General features: G+C 41.5%; 1 protein-coding gene across 2 annotated transcripts in view; it reads left to right on the forward strand.

Moving 5' to 3' along the window:
- Positions 1–4,237: 4,237 nt before the first annotated feature.
- CDH7 (cadherin 7) overlaps positions 4,238–16,108 on the forward strand; it is a 123,388-nt gene continuing 111,517 nt past the window's right edge. Inside the window, exons 1-2 of one of the 2 annotated variants that reach the window (XM_057699083.1) lie at positions 4,238–4,286; positions 15,466–15,870. In XM_057699083.1, the coding sequence (XP_057555066.1) occupies positions 15,661–15,870 (210 nt within the window). In that variant the 5' untranslated portion in view covers positions 4,238–4,286; positions 15,466–15,660. Of the gene's footprint in view, positions 4,287–15,465; positions 15,871–16,108 lie in introns of those variants that run through there. The other variant, XM_057699082.1, reaches the window with a different exon arrangement.

Consider the following 16,108-nt stretch of genomic DNA (forward strand, 5'->3'; position numbering starts at 1 on the left):
TTCGTAAAACTTCTCATGCTCCCACGTTGCTTTCATGGTACAACCCAAACACCTTTTACCATTTGAGACTTTTTGTCTTGTTATGTGCTTCCACACTTGATATTCTGTGTCTAGCTCATCACAATGCTCATTGTGGTGTATGGAAATGTATTCACCTTCTTGTTTTAGCAATAGGTTGGAAGGTTCCTGAAGATAAGAACTACAGCTTCATCTTCGTGTTCTCAACCCCTAGACTAAGGATCACACAGCAGGGGTTCAGTTAATATTTACCAAGTAGGTAAATGACTGTAGAGAGCTAGAAATCTCTCCTACTAAGTTCCTTCTTTTCTAGAAGATGGAAGTACACTTAATTAGATGAAATAGATTGAAGAATATAGACATACTCAGGAAAACTCTAAGTATCACATAATGAAAAGATAAATTTTTATTATTATCCACACGTTTATATTGGGAGAGATGTTCACAGGAAACTATAAATGATCCAACTTTTTGAGAGCCTGCCTTATGTAAGTGCTTCTTACCTTCTGCCACAGTTATGTTTTCCTACCCAGGGCTCCCCAGAATTGCTAGAACTAGTATCTCAATGATTAGCTCTTTTCTGCCCTCAGTTGCCAGATACTTGAGCCACATCTCTGGTTTTAGAGTGAGATCAGGATGGAATGAATAGGAATATAATCAAATCAGCAATCTCATCAGAAACTTTGTACTTGCACCAGATCTGCTTTGGGAGATAAAATATATAGAGAAATACTTTTCCACACCAACAGAAATTATGGCAAAGTTCTCTTATCTTTTTTGATTCTTCCTTCTCCAAAATACAAGTCTGGTACAGGTGATTTTATCGATTTAATCAAGAATGAAAACAAATTGAAAGGATTTTTTTAAGTAGGAAAGAAAGGAGGATATTTATCAAATGTGTGTACAGCATTACATGATAGTGAAGAAATGAAACCTTCAACTGAGAGGATCTGTAAAAGATTGTTATACATAAGAATAGAAATATTAAAACAAATTTGAAAATTATGTGGAAACATGAAATTTCACAAGTAGGCATATGCAGTTATACTTGCATTTGTATTTCATGGAATCCTAAACATTCAGTAGCATCTTAGGATTTATCTAGTACGATGAATTTTTATTTGCGTTTCTCAGACAAGGTTCTCTAATCAACCAATAGTTGTAGGAAAATGAGGGAAGAGGAAAAAGGGTCCAAAAAACATGTCGTCCTTGAACTTGACGATGGTGTAAACCTGTGGAACACTTCCTTTATTTGTCGTTCCTCGAGTTGCGCTTCCTCCTAAAAATAAAATATGAACACCTTCCAGGGACTTAGAAGGCCCTACAAGATTTGTCCATCACTCCAACAAAGCCCATCTTGACTCTCCCCCTGTGCTGTGTTTTCTGTTTCTCAAATACACCCAACTCTTCCCTTCTGCAAACATTTGTCCTTATTTATTCTGCCCAGGCCATTTTCCTTTAGAGCCTCACAAGTCCAACTTATTCTCATCAACATGTCTCAGCTCAAGTGCCATCTCCTCAGAGAGAGACCATCCCTGATGTCCGCAGATGAAAGGGTGTCCCTCAGTTACTGTCTGAAGTGTCTCCCATTTTTCCCTTGCCTTCTACACTATACTCTCTAGGTGGAGAAGAATCTTGACCTTCCTCTATGATGAACAGAACCAGAACTAGTATTCTGGTTAACTCACCCTTTCTAGAATCAGTGTCAAGGTTATAGTTTAAGGATTTTTTTTTAAAAGGAAGGCAAGTAGCATGGAAACATCTGGTTCAGGATGGAAGCCCAAACTGGTGATCAATATTTATGCAGAGGCACAAGAAAATAAAAAAATGAAGACAATTTTAGAAAAAGTATGACCAAAATAACGTTTTAAAAAAAGGTCTCCAACTTTTTTCCTTTCTTATGTGGTAGCCGTTGATTAAAAACAAGATAATAAATAAATATGGTGAAGTACCTGATTCCTGATCACACACCATCTCTTATAGATGAAACATCCAGGCAGTCAATCAGCTGGTTACAAACAGGTTGGTGGGCTCCCAGAGTTGTTTTAATGTTGGATGGGATACAAACATTCACTTCTGTATTCAACAACTATTTGCTCCGGGTTGAACATGTACTGTGTGTTAATCATACTGAATATTAATCTTTGCCTTCTTGAAGCGTTTGGTCCAGAACAATTATAAGAATAGGTCCCGAGCTTCCTAGGTGGTGCAGTGGTTGAGAATCCGCCTGCCAGTGCAGGGGACACGCGCCTAGAGCCGGTGCTCCACAACAAGAGAAGCCACGGCAATGAGGAACCCGTGCACCACAACGAAGAGTAGCCCCCACTCATCCGCAACTAAAAAGAAAGCCCGCGCACAGCAAAGAAGACGCAACACAACCAATAAAATAAAGAAATTTATAAAAAAAAGTTGGAAAAAAAAAGAATAGGTCCCATCTCAGAAGCAAATTCATTACACAAAGGAAGACCAGTGCATGTAAGGCCACCAGAAAAATGTAAAGTTCTAGATTGTGTTATATTAGCTGGAAGAATCGAGGATTTTCCTAGAGAAAATCCTGTCAAAGTCCTCAAAGATGAAGCCAAGTTTAATGTCTGGCTTACCCGGAGAAAGATGATGGTGGCGCTGAAAGAGAAATACATATTGGGATATCCAAGGCGGCATCTATGCAGAGATAAAGAGGTCTGTTCTAAATGTACCGGGTTTGGGTGATGCCTGACAGTTGAATGGAAATGGACCGTGAAATGGTCATCCAAGCCGATCTGGAGCTGGAAAGGTTTGGGGTTGGAGGTATAAGTTTTAAAATGAAGCAATTGTAAGTAAATAGCACAGCTAGCGTAGTATCTGGAAATGAATAGAAGCTTTAAAAAGGTTTGCCGTTAGAATTATTAGCATAGAATTCAGTTTTAAATACTAACTAGAGGAGTGGAAAAATGCAAGCTAAAGGGACAGGAGGAGCTGGATTGGGCGGAGGGCAAGTTGCCTGAGTGAGCAAGAAAGCAGAGGTGCTTGCACGGACGAGCCTTTGCCCACATGACCGGTATCTGGAGAATCACGGTTAAGGATGGATGAGAGACAGGGCAAGTTCCACTGACAGAATGAGAAAAATGAAAACGAACGCGGTCGGAAACGATCTCTTCACCTTCCTACCCCCTACGACAGAGCATCTAGTCATCAGGCTAAATCAAGCACCAGAGCAGAGGAAAACAAAGCGTGCTCAACTCTACTGGCTGCGGCGCGTCCTAAAAAGGAGACCGGATCCCCTTCCCCACCTCGCGAGGGTCTTCTCTCCCACCCTGCGCGTAAATCATACACCTTGGAAGTTTTGCATTAGAGAGCCCAGCAGGCGAGGAAATTTTCTGCAAGTAAAGAAAGTAGAACTAGGGCAGTCCGAGGAGATTGAAAGGGCAAAACTATCACGCAAGAAAACTGTAAGTTCTGATTAGTTTTATGACTTTGCCTTCATGCCTCAGGAGCTCAATTGATCACGGCTGCCGCGACAGCTTGGGGGTGGGGAGGGGAGGTCGCTGGCAAAAATTCTCAAAACTCTCCTCCAGCTCCGCGCTTTCAGATGCAAATACCTCGCCGAGAGATGGATGGGCTGCTGCCCCTCCTACTTTCCCCGCTCCTCTGGATTTTCCTGCGAAGGACTCGGTCTGCACGGAGCTGTCAGGAGGGCGGTGGGGGAGGGGCGCGCGGGGGTGCGCGCGCGTGGATGCGCGCGCGGCGGCTGAGCGGCTTCCTTGCCAAGAGCCCTCACTTGGGCTCCGGGAGGTGCCGGAGTCTCAGCGGCTCCCCGGGCCGGCCACGCACGGCGCTGTGTGCAGGCGCCCGCCGCCGACCACCCGCTCCTCCTCCGCTCCCGCCCACCTGGCCCGGCCCTGGCGCGCCCTCTCTCGCTCTCCTGCGCCCGCCCACTCGCCCTCTCGCCCTCTCTCCGGACGCGCGCGCCCGCTCGCTCCGGACCTGGCGTCTGAGCCGCCCCGGGGAGCCGGCGGAGGCGGCGGGTCCCCGGCGCCCGGGGCCCGGACAGGGACCCCGCATCCCGCGCCCCGCGCCCCGCGGAGAGGGCTGTGATTGAAACGGGCGCCCGCGCCGGGCCGGCCGCAGCGGGTGCCGAGCGGGCGCCGCGGGTCTGCCTGGTGCGCCCAGCTGCGCGCACTGGGTCCCGAGGCGCCCGCGGGCGCCCGGCTGCTGAGCGCGCGCCCTTTCGGATGCCAACGCCCGGGTGGCTGGCGCCGGACGCCGCGGGGAGGGCAGCGAGCCCCCAGGTGAGTGGGGCCGGGGGCCGGGGCAGGCGCCACCGGGCAGAAGCGCACCCTTGCCGTGCGCCTGGGGAAGCGGGACTCTGCGGCGGGCGGCGAGCGGGCGGGGGGATCCTTGTGGAGTTTCCCTGGTGTCCCCAAGTTGCTGCTCCGTGGCCCTGAGCTGCGGCTCCGCCGGGCAGGGCGGGCGGGCCGAGCCGAGGGCGCCGGGCCCGGAAAGCCGGTGCTGACGGACACCAGGTGCGACGCGAGTTGGCGAGTTGAGGGAGAGAGCGGATCCCAGCGTTCTGCAGGTGGAGCGGTGCACGCAATCAGGTCCTCTCTCGTCAGAGAGGAGCACGGGGGACCCTCCGTTGACCTGGGATGGATGGGGGCAAAACTCCGCACCAGCGGGGCGTCCGGCATCCGCCGCGGTCTGAGACTGCAAGGGGGTGTGTGCCTGCGAGTGCGGGAGTCCAGCTGACCATCTGCATAGACTCCGTTTACCTTTCGCAAAGGTGGAGCTCATCTAAGGGTGCTTTGCTTTTTCCTGTGATTAGTATTCTGCTGCTGCCGCGCGTCCGCAGGGCTGGCCTCTGCTAGGCATCCTGCCTCGCCTTCGCCGGGCTGTACCTAGGTGTGCGCCGTTCAAAGGGCGCCCTGCTTCTCTGAATGCTTGATGGACTTCTTCGTGGGCGCACCTGGTCCACGGCTGGTTGCGGGTATTCAGCCGCCCAGCGTGGATGCACGAGGAAGGACCTATTGTCTTTATTGGCTTCACGTTTTAGATCGTTAACCTTACGAATTTCTTAGATGTAGTTCAGGTGAGTAGAGATAGGCACTGAATTCACCTAGCAGTGGGCAGATGGGAACCTGTGAAGAAACCATGAAGGCTTGGGTGTCTCAAGGCTTTGGAGACCTGAAAATTGAACCACGAATATACTTAAAACGCCTTTTACTTTGCAAGAAATATCTTCTCTTTTTGGATCACTTTTTAAGTGAAACATCTTTAAGTAAGACTCACCGTTCATAAGTTCATAATTCCTGTAACCAGGCAGGTATTCAGATTATTTTTCATACAAAAGTAGACAAAACTTTATGGGGAAAAAATAGAAAAAAATTGTAAGTAACATGTGACTATATGGCTTGAGCTATGTGACAAGTTTTCATTTAAAAAATCAGGTTAACAGCATAAAAATATGTATTTTAAGAGTTTAGGGGCAGTAGTAACCTTTTTTTTAAAGGAAAGTTTGCACTGATACACTGCCAGCAATATCTAAATAGTATTAAATGTGTCTTTATAAAGACAAGTGGGTAGTGAAAAGCTAAGGAAGAAAGTAATTGCATTGGAAGCTTTCAGAAACTCACCAAATTTACTTCCTTCAGGAAGAACTAGTTAGATTTTGTTTACAGACGCTGTTTTCTTGTTACAATATGTAAAGGGAAATACATTAAGAATCCTTCTCTTCATTTGGGGGCTATTTGGGACAGTATGAATTAAAATGCGAAAGAATTGAGGCTGGTAGTCAAACTGGCAACTTTGTGGAAGTCTGGCTTATATGCTAGTGTTTCATGTGGAGTGGAGTGGCAGAAGCAATTAGGTAGCATCCAACCTTAATAGTCTTATCTGGTAAAGCTAGCTGTGAAAGCCTGTCTGTGGAAGGAAAAATAAAGAAAACAATCATCAGTAGCGCAGACCATCACCTTGCTAAAAGCCATTAAGGTTTGCAGCCTTAATAAAAGGGCATTGTGCACTTACAACGTGAGATATTATTGTAATTAAGGGCTGCCATAGGTCATTAGAATTGTGTTAACAGTCAGCTGACAGGCTCACAACTCTTCTTAAGTCCACTTTTATTGATTTAATAGCACAGAGCCTTTCCCTTTCTTATAAAAGGGTAATTGTAAAGCATCTACATTACTGCAGTTTACCCTTGAATTGACTCTAGTTTTTTGTGTCCAATGAAGGCAAGGGGATGGGGAGCATCCTGGGTCCGCCACTGTTCAGCCTTCCTAGATCTAAAAATCCACCCACTGTGTTGTCTCCTCAGGCATGATTTCTTTGTTGGTCTCCCTATCATTCAGCATTTTAGTGTTTTATTTTTTTTTCCCAGGGCAAAGCTGATAGAAACTTCTCAGAATGTATACTGCTGTGAGGAAGTGAATACATCTTTGTGTCAAGTCCATCACTTTCTTTGTCAAATCTTTCAGAAATCTTTTGTAAAGTACCATAAATTGTTCAGTGTGTGAATATTTATGCCTCAGTGATTCCCACCTTCTTCGATTTTATAAGGATTTTGCATTTATTGCCTGAGTAGTTCGTATCATGTCACGGTTCTCTCTCACGCAAAAAGGTTTTTTTTTTTTTTTTTTTTTACTTGCTTGGGAGGTTTCAAAGCTTTAGCTTAAAGTAGGAGTCTCAGAAACTTCTAAAATAACTAAGGCGTCTTCGTTGATTGCAAAGGGACAGTGATGGGAGCTTTTCTCCTTAGCGGGAAGGACTCAGTTACTTCTAAATGGGGTGGTAAAGGGAAGCTGAGGACAAGGAAGGCATGTGATCAGAGTCCTGTGTGTGACCATCTCCTGAGCCTCTGACAAGCAGAGCAGATCTAGCTGTAACCGGCAGTACTTGAGTGCCTCCTCTGGGAATTTGCTGGTTCTGCAGAAAGATACCCCTGCAAACATTTCCCCTTGTTCTGCAAGACTCCTCACTGACAAAATTATCAGTGCAAATGAATATGCAGACATGCATGTCCTTAGGTTCATTTCAGATTATATTCTAGATTTTCATTCTGTTAGAATTTTTTTTTGGCTGTTTCGCAAAATGTTTATTGAAACGTGATGCCTTTTATTGAAGTCACATAAATCTTACCTGGCTCGGTGTAAATGCAAGGGTGAATTAAAAGTGAAAATTGATCTTGCTGAGATATGTTGTAAAAGTACAAAGAAACAGCCCTTTAAATATAATTTTACCATTTTAATATTATGTAAGTAGCTTAGAAGGACTGTGCTTTTTTTTTTTTTTAATTTACATACGCTTCTTCTAGTTAATTATAAACTATTGTTCCTCTTTCTTTTTCATCCCTTTCACCCATGGCAGAGGTTATTTGTGCTTAGTTGAAATTGACTCTGTAATCCACTTAGAGAAGTTTTCATCCCATGTCTGATAAGCAGATGCAAACTACAGGCTGTGTGATTCATTTCCAGGGCCCCTGCCTGAATATTTAGGCCAGTTAACGGTAGGAGGTTGTGGTCTGTGGTTGTAATGTTATCTGGCCCAGGGAGCTAATGGGTTTGATCACAGTTTCGTTACATGAGAAGTCACATATCACAGAGGGTCCCCAGCCTCACTAATTAAAATGTAAAGAATTATATCTTTTAAGTAAAAGAGAGCTGTTTCATCAGTATTAAAATTATTGAAGTTAATGCTAAACTTTACATGGTATAGAGAGGAAACAGATGATAGTATATTTCTATACTAAAAGCTGGAGATGGCAATATTAAATCTAGGATGATTATAATGGGTACATTCGGAACAGAGAAGCATCTCAAAATATAGGATTTATAGCAACAACCAAATAACTATACATTCTTAGATTCTGAGATATTTTCCTGAGTTGGTACCTTATTGCTAAGACAGTTGATGGGCTATTATTCAAATTTCAGTGGAGACAGTTAACTACTGTAGTGTTACAGCATAGTAGGAAGTTATTGATCGATCGCCAGAGTGGTTTAGAAGGGAAAAGGCAATTTTAAAGTTGGCTACTGCTCATTCTCCATTTTTTGTGCCATATAAACATACAGTCCTGAACAACAGATTCCGTGACCCTCTTATTCTTATTCTGTCCACCTGATAATTCTGGATCGAACCTGAAGGTCTCCTGCTTTGAAAATTCAAACTCATGGTTATATTAAAAATTTGAGTAAGATGTAATGTACGTTTCTTGGCTTTCAGAGAAGATGATAAATTCTAAAGGTAATAAATTAGAGCTTCATTATCAGAATGAGGAATATTTAACAAACACTTTAAATGATTGTTGCATCTCAGTCATGCCCAGTGCCATCCGTAACTCGCTGTGTGACCTTGGGCATTTCACTAGGAATCTGTAGAATTTGGTTTTGTTAGTAAAGAAAGAACAGACTGCCTTAGGCTTTTCTAATGTCCTTTCTACTTCTGTGGTTCTACCACCTGAGGAACCTTCAAACATCAGGGATCTGGGGATCGATTGATAGATCTCTCTATCCATTCATTCATTCTTTTATTCAATCATTTATTCTCAACATGAACACTTAGGAGAACCAAGCGATTACCTTCTTTAGCACTGAAGTGATGCCCTTTCTCTCTATCCCATAGATGTCATCTCTAAAAGCTTTGCTTGTGTGTGTCACTTGGAACTGAAGTGTGGCCATAGCTCTTGAAATGCTCCTTGTCCTTGCATTATTTTCTCTCTGTTGTAGCTTCACGGCATCTGTTGGTTCATGAAAGGGAGATTACAACAGATCTTTTCCCTCTTTGGCATTCCCCAACATGTACTCAGTGGGTCTACTTTAAAAATAGGTAAACATAACAGTGAGCAAGTATTATCCTTTTTACAAAGCAGACTACTCCAACTTTGTGTATAGAGATAAAATCACAGTGAGGACCTGGGTGGTGACAGGTGGCTGCTGTCTTGGGGAAAGCAAGGGCAAATGAAGGTCGTTAATGAAGACAGTAAATCAGGAGGCAGTCTCTCTGCTACATTTAAACAATACCCTTAAATACCCAAGGAATATCCAAAAAAGAACAGGCTTGTTTTGCCAGACTATACAGAAGAGCTAGTTTATAGAAGGTTGTTCTTAAAGCAATGGTGATATCCTCGTAGTGCCCTCTGACCACCGTTGTGAAGTGGTATCATTTCCACTTCTAAACATGTATGTTGTCCACTCTTCATAAGGACTCATTACATATATGTTGCTTGTCAAAATATAGTTCAACTTTAAAGCACTCTTGGGAATGACAGTTTCCTCCCAACAGGCCCACAGCCAGATTTTGTTTTCCATTTTGTTACTGTTACAACTGTGATTTCTTGTACTACTGTGTTTTATAGACCAGCCAGCAAAACATCTTGAGGAATAACAGTTATGTTCTAGAGATGCTTGGCAGTTACCCATTATGGATTTTTCTGAGTCTCATGGATTATTTCACTGGCAGTCCTCAAATGTCATTCTTACAATTGTTTTCATAGAAAGTGCAAATTACTGAATTTATTTGGAGACAGTTACATTCTATGTAATTGTGAACTGTACCCATTTTTAAAAGAGAGATGGGATGTCTTCCAACCTTCTTTAGGTTCCCAGTAGGTAATAAACTATGTGTTAGCATGGTATGCAGTAAGTATATTTCAAAATAGTTGCAGAAGACTTGTATCTGATGCAACTCCAGACACACAGAGCTTGAGCATCTGTTCCTTGCCTGTAGTTTAGAGAAATTGGTGGTATAAAGTCTTTAACTTAGGTAAGCCATGGTTATTTATGTTGGACTGCAAAGAACACTTCCAGTTTGACTAAGTGCCGCAAAACCTAAACTAGTAATATGTTACCTTTCAATATAATTGATAGTCATATTTTATAGGTCAGATTATTTCTAGAAGGCAGGTAGCTCTGTGTGCCTTTTAAAAAAGCAGTTTAGCAAGTATAAATTAGTTGGTAATTAGGCATGTGCTTATACTACTGTTGTGGTTATATATTAATGTGAGTGGCTGAATAGGATACATTTTTTGCTACTTGTCATTTTTTAGCATGTTGCCTTTAATTTAGAGGGAACAGGCTCTGGAGAATTTTCCCTTTTGCTGATTAACAGTTGGTAAAATGATGCATTAAAAAAACAATTTTTGTTACTAAGGGATTTTTAGTCATTGTTTTTAGGTCTGTACAGAACATTTGATTGAGACTATGATGGTCACAATCTGATTTTTGAAAGTAGTTTCACAGAGGTGTTAAGTGGAGCAGAAAATCCAAGAAAATTTTATAATGAATTCGTTTGGGTAAAATAATATTAGCTATTGAGGTTAAATGAATAATAAACGATCTACTTGGAAGTAATTCTTTGCCACTTAGTGGAACAAAAAGAATTGGAACAAAAAGGTAGCATGATAAAGTGATTTCAGATCGACAAGTGAGGTTGATTTAGTAAAAGCGCTTGTCTGATTCTTACCCCACTCATTTTTTGTTTTTGTTTTTTTTCCTTTTTGCTTCAATCCATTTAAGATTTCCTTTGTGAGGTTTCATTTTGCATTCTTTTGACTAAGGTGTTTTGTGCTGATCACAGTATTACTTTTGTTGATTTTCATGTATTTTTGGTTTGGCAAAAACAAAAAACCTAACTAATGTTGTAAAGTTTAAAAATTACAAATTTTAGCTTTAAAATATCAGAGCCAAAAAAGTTTTAAATCTTACCCAGGTTTTTTTAGATTTTAGATTAATTACCCATCACCGCTATTCTTTCAAACATCTGTGGTTGGCCTCTCTTCAGTTCTCTCCTCAGATATAACCTATTCCTGTTGTTTTTGTCCTCAAAGTTATAATGTCACACATTTGTAACTGTCCAGAAGTTGCCACAGAACTGTAGTAGAAGTCACCTGTTTACCAACACATTTTTCTGCACTGTCTTTTTTTTTCTGAGCTGGTAATGGTGACCAGGTCAGTGATCCTGACCTCCAGAGGGCCACTCTCTTAAGCTTTCCTACAGGAGACATGATGACACATGACGCTGCTCGGGCACTGAGATCTCTGCTGGTTTCTGATGTGACTTTCCCCTGGTTAATGCCTATGTAAGGAACTCAGGAGAGAAGGCAGAAGAAAGGGAGAAGGTGAATGACATGGAAGTCTGAGAAAGCAGGGTGCAGGTTTCTGCTTTGGGGCACAGATTCGTGAGGCAATGTTTAACCCGGTGTGAAAAAAGGCAACAATTGTGATTGGTTGGGTGCTCAAGTTCATTTATGTGGAAAAAATGTTTTTGTGGTGCCTTTAGATGTGTTGACATTTGTGTGAAGATGGGAAGCCTGTTTGGTAAAGTTATGCAACAGGAAATCTCAAGTTCAAGTCTTGATTACCTCTGCTTATGACCACAAATAACCGAAAGTTTTTCATGATGCTGCAGGGCCCTTTATTTCTTTCATGATATGCCAACCCCGGGCAGGATGAGCTGGGTTGAACTGCTGTACTGGCCTTTACCTTGAAAACCAGATCTGACTGGAAAGCCAGGCAAAGATCTGGGGAGGATTGGTGAAGAAAGGGGACACCTGACCCTTGACTAGACAACTTCCCCCTGCCGTTAGCAGGTGTATGTTCCTGGCAGAGTTTGTAGCTACCAAAAATGTTGATGTGCACGTAATGAAACTCCCTACTCAGATCCCACTCATTCACACATGATTTTCTGGTTTTACAAGCACACTACACAGAGGGTGTTCTAGAGGCATTTATCTGACTCATGAAAGAGAATTTCATCCTCCAATAATGTACACAAAGCCAGTTAAAGTATCCTTCTACACTCGTATAGACCTTCAAGAAAGTAAAGCAAATTTGGTGCAGGAGCCTGGCAAATACTTCAAATACTGCAGAGAAATATAATGGAATTGTTATCAAAGTGATTGTGATTTACAAACATGGAAGAGTAACCAAGGAATTTATATATTGACTTATTATATGGTTAAGTTTTCATATTAAAAAATGAGGGTGATTATAATGAAAAACATTTCATAAATATTTTCTGAATGTCAATTACAGTGCCTACTTCTGTTTGAGATGCTAGAATCCAGAGACAGGACAAACATCCCTGTTCATCAAGGTTTATATTAATACTAACTGCTTTTAAAACCCTTGATTTAAAAAGGAAAATGCAGAATTCTCAGATATCTTTCCTTTGCAGATATTATCATCTCAATGACTCAAGTAGACCATGGCATTTTCTATCGCTCTGTTCTTTTAAATGTTCTAGCCAGTTCCATAACTCCACAATCTTGTACGGAAGAGAAATAGTCAAGAGGCAAGAAGAGTAATTTAAAACGTCTCATGTTAAAATTCATGCTAAATTTCATAAATATACCAAATGCTTCTTTTATATTTCTGTGGCTTTCTTTAATCTCTCTACCCTTTAATTATTGACAATGTGTACTTTTTCACAACTGGAAAAAAAAAAGGCAACAAAAGCAATTCTATATAATTAAGACTTATAACAGACAGATTTTATAAGATAATATAGTTCAGCTCCCATATTTTGCAGATGTGGAACATGAAATCCCAGAGGGACCCAAGGTCATTACAGCAAATGATGGAGGGTCTGGTGATCCTATTCCCAATCCAGATTATATTTCTTTCTTATCAGTGAACATCCTGAGTGAACTCAAATAGATTTCTCCAATACTGATACCAGTCTTTGACTTACAGAAATTTCAGAGGACATGGCTTTAGGAAAGAAAATATTACATTCTTCACTATTTTCCTGCCATTGTTTGTATCCATCTAGATGCTTTGTTTCATGATCTACATAGTTCTCAGGCACCAACTCTCAGGAATGTTTTCATTTAGTGTTAAGAATTTTTTGAAACATTTTACTATAGATAACATTAAAATGAAAACTAACATCAGTTCACAAACTAACTTTAATTTTAACATCGTGAACTTCCCTGGTGGTCCATTGGTTAAGACCCCGAACTACCACTGCAGGGGGCATGGGTTCGATCCCTGGTTGGGGAACTAAGATCCTGCATGCCACACCGTGTGGTGCAAAAAAAAAAAAAATTTATATATATATATATAGCAGGTAGCATCCTTAGGTTTTTATGATTTGCTTATTTAATCCTGTGAATTATATGCAGTTATTAACATTCATTTTATAAGTGGGAAGCTTGAGGATTCATCGCTGGAACTTAGAAGTTAAACTTGTCCAAGATTACATAGCTAAGATATGACAGACCCAGAATTTTTATCTTTACCTGAGGCAGATGCCCACAGACTTTACCAGTATTTAATTATAACAACTCCCCAAATCTAAAATCCCGAAAAGTTCATTTGCCATTTAGTTTTTTAGAGTTTGGGTACATTTTCACACTGAAACAATGTTATCAACTTCCCTTAATCCATAGAGTAGCCTAAATAACATCATTTGGCCATATCATATTTTAAAACATTTTGTCTTAGGAACCAAAGTATTTATGCCCTTGTTTTTATGAGAAAATTCATTCTCTACTGAGGAAGGAGAGCGATGAAACTGGAAATTTTCTTTGGCCGAAGGGTTCCCATGCTGGTCTCAGTCCTGTCACAGCAATCCTAGCGCACCCCTCCACCCCCCCCAGGAACCTGTTTGTGAAGTTAGCCCTGTGTCCATCCCTGTGCTTCCTACTAAAAGGCCACTCACGGCGAGTACCTGGCACTGATTCCCAGTCTTCATAGACAAATCCCTACACCAGTGCACCATTTCCTAATTTAAGTATTTACTTGCCTTCTTTAACTACAGGTAACTTGTCTCTGAGGTGGGTAAGCTCAAATCAACCTACAATGAACTTCCAACCTAACTGAGGAGCCTACAATGGAGTATCAATCGATGACCCCAAGTTACTTCTTATAATTCTGAGTGTAGAACAACTTGCCCTTCTACAGTGATTTCTAAATGGACCAAATTCATTTTTGATTGTCAGATGAGAGATCTGGATTCTGGGAGACAGTTCAGTGCACAGACTGCAGTTAATACGCTCCAATAATAGTTTATCCTTTCTAGGGGTTCTCAGCACACATCATTTAGCTGTACATGGATTATTCTGGAATGTCCTTTGGAATTTCAGAACTTTATAGCGGTATCTTTAACAGGAATATGTTCATTTGAATAGAGCTCAAAGTCCATGCAACCTGTTTCTCCCAGTTGTGTGGACTGTTTGAACATGTTTAATGCATTTCACCTTCTACTATATATGGCATTTTCCATAAGCAATTGGACTGTCAGAAATCATCTCATGAGTAGCAAACATTCCTGTTACAGCAGAGAAGGTAGAGAGATGGAAAAGTTGGTATAAAGATAGTATATTTTCTGTTTTGATATTGGGAGCTATCTCGTGTCTTCATGTTCTTAAAACTGTATTTTTGTCCTCTCTGTCTCAAAAAAAAAAAAAAAAAGCAAATGTTAATCCTTTGCCTTAATTATCCTATTGTTCCTTTATTTGCTGTCAAATGAATTCATAAACCAAAGTGCAGCATAGTGATTTAAGTGAGCACTTTGTCATAAATTCTCATTCCTCTGTGTTTTGGGGTGTGTGGGGAAGTTTACTTTATAAACTCATTGTATATCTCTTGCATAATCAGAATTCTGTAACTGAAATAACTAGACTTTAGGAGAAAAGATTTTCTCTGTGCTGCTGCTAAGGCACCCCTGGCTGCATAGAACCATGGATCAGGCTCACAAATAGAGTGGAGTTTTCTCACCCCTCTGATGATCAATATAATTCAGTCGCATCAATGCTGATGGAGAAAGGCCCTACTGTGCACAGGCCACGCTGCGAGAGGCTCAATAAATATTTGTAAAGTAGCAAATAACTGCAGCGCAGTAGAAAAACCAAACATGCTACACAGCCTACGTGATGATAAGCTCGAAGGGTAGAAATTGGAACCACTGAGCTTTTCAGCTGATCACAACCGAATCAGAACACATCAAAACAGCTGGTGCTCTGTGACTCAGAATCAATCAGCCGGTTTTGAAGCACCTCATACTTCTTTATTTCTCTTTACAGTTTCACAGAAGAGATTTAAACCAGCATATGTCCTTTCCATTTGGTTAAATCCCTGCTTTGAGCTGCCTGGCTTTCATATTCTAATACCAACGAATGAAACTGTTACAGAAAAGAAGAAGAAAAAAACATAACGGCCAGCATTAAAATGATTTTTTAACCGATGTGTTGCTTCATTTGTATTACATAAACCATATGCTCAAAATTAGAATGCCCTAGAAGAACCATGAGATTTTAAGGTATTATGGAATCAGGATAATTCCACACCACAGTATTTATGTCATTTAAGAATATGGGAACAGTTTTTGCAGTTTTCTGAGTTTATGATTCATATTTTAATGACTATACAAATAATGATACCTTGGGAAGATCAAGAGTAAGGTAGCAAATGAAAGTTAAAAGTTCTTATGTGTTTCAGTTTCTGACACTAGCTCTTCTCTCTGTTCTGATAGGTACCTATTACACCATTCTTTGGCGAAGGTTATTCAGCAGTTGTGACCTCTCCCAATCGAACACTCTACAAATTATCATCTCCAGACTCCCAGCTGACACCCTGCCGGAGGCAAGAGCTACTAAGCCAACTGGAACTGTGCGTTTTCTCTTGTCAAGGTTTTTTTCTTACACAGGAAAAAGAAAGAAAAAAAAAGATGAAGTTGGGCAAAGTGGAGTTGTGCCGTTTTCTGCAGCTAATCGCTCTTTTCCTGTGTTTCTCGGGGACGAGTCAAGCAGAACTCTCCAGGTCCAGATCAAAGCCCTATTTCCAATCAGGGAGGTCCCGGACCAAGCGCAGCTGGGTGTGGAATCAGTTCTTTGTGCTGGAGGAGTACATGGGTTCAGACCCCCTCTATGTAGGAAAGGTAGGGCGTTTGGCCTTTCGAAGTCACAAATGATTGTTGTGAATGTCTGTGGCTGAGTGGAGAACTGCTAATGTTTGCTTTGGGGATGGAAAACACAAAACAGTTGCGAGGTTTTTGGCGTTTCGCTTGCCACGCTGAAAGTGTAATCCAGGTGTTACTCATCCCGTGAAGCCACAGCTTAGGGAGCGATGCTTTATTCCTAGAAACAGGTGAGGATCCTGCAGATGCCTAGTTTACC

The sequence above is a fragment of the Hippopotamus amphibius genome, chromosome 11, assembly GCF_030028045.1.
Source record: "Hippopotamus amphibius kiboko isolate mHipAmp2 chromosome 11, mHipAmp2.hap2, whole genome shotgun sequence".
Classification (NCBI taxonomy): domain Eukaryota; kingdom Metazoa; phylum Chordata; class Mammalia; order Artiodactyla; family Hippopotamidae; genus Hippopotamus; species Hippopotamus amphibius.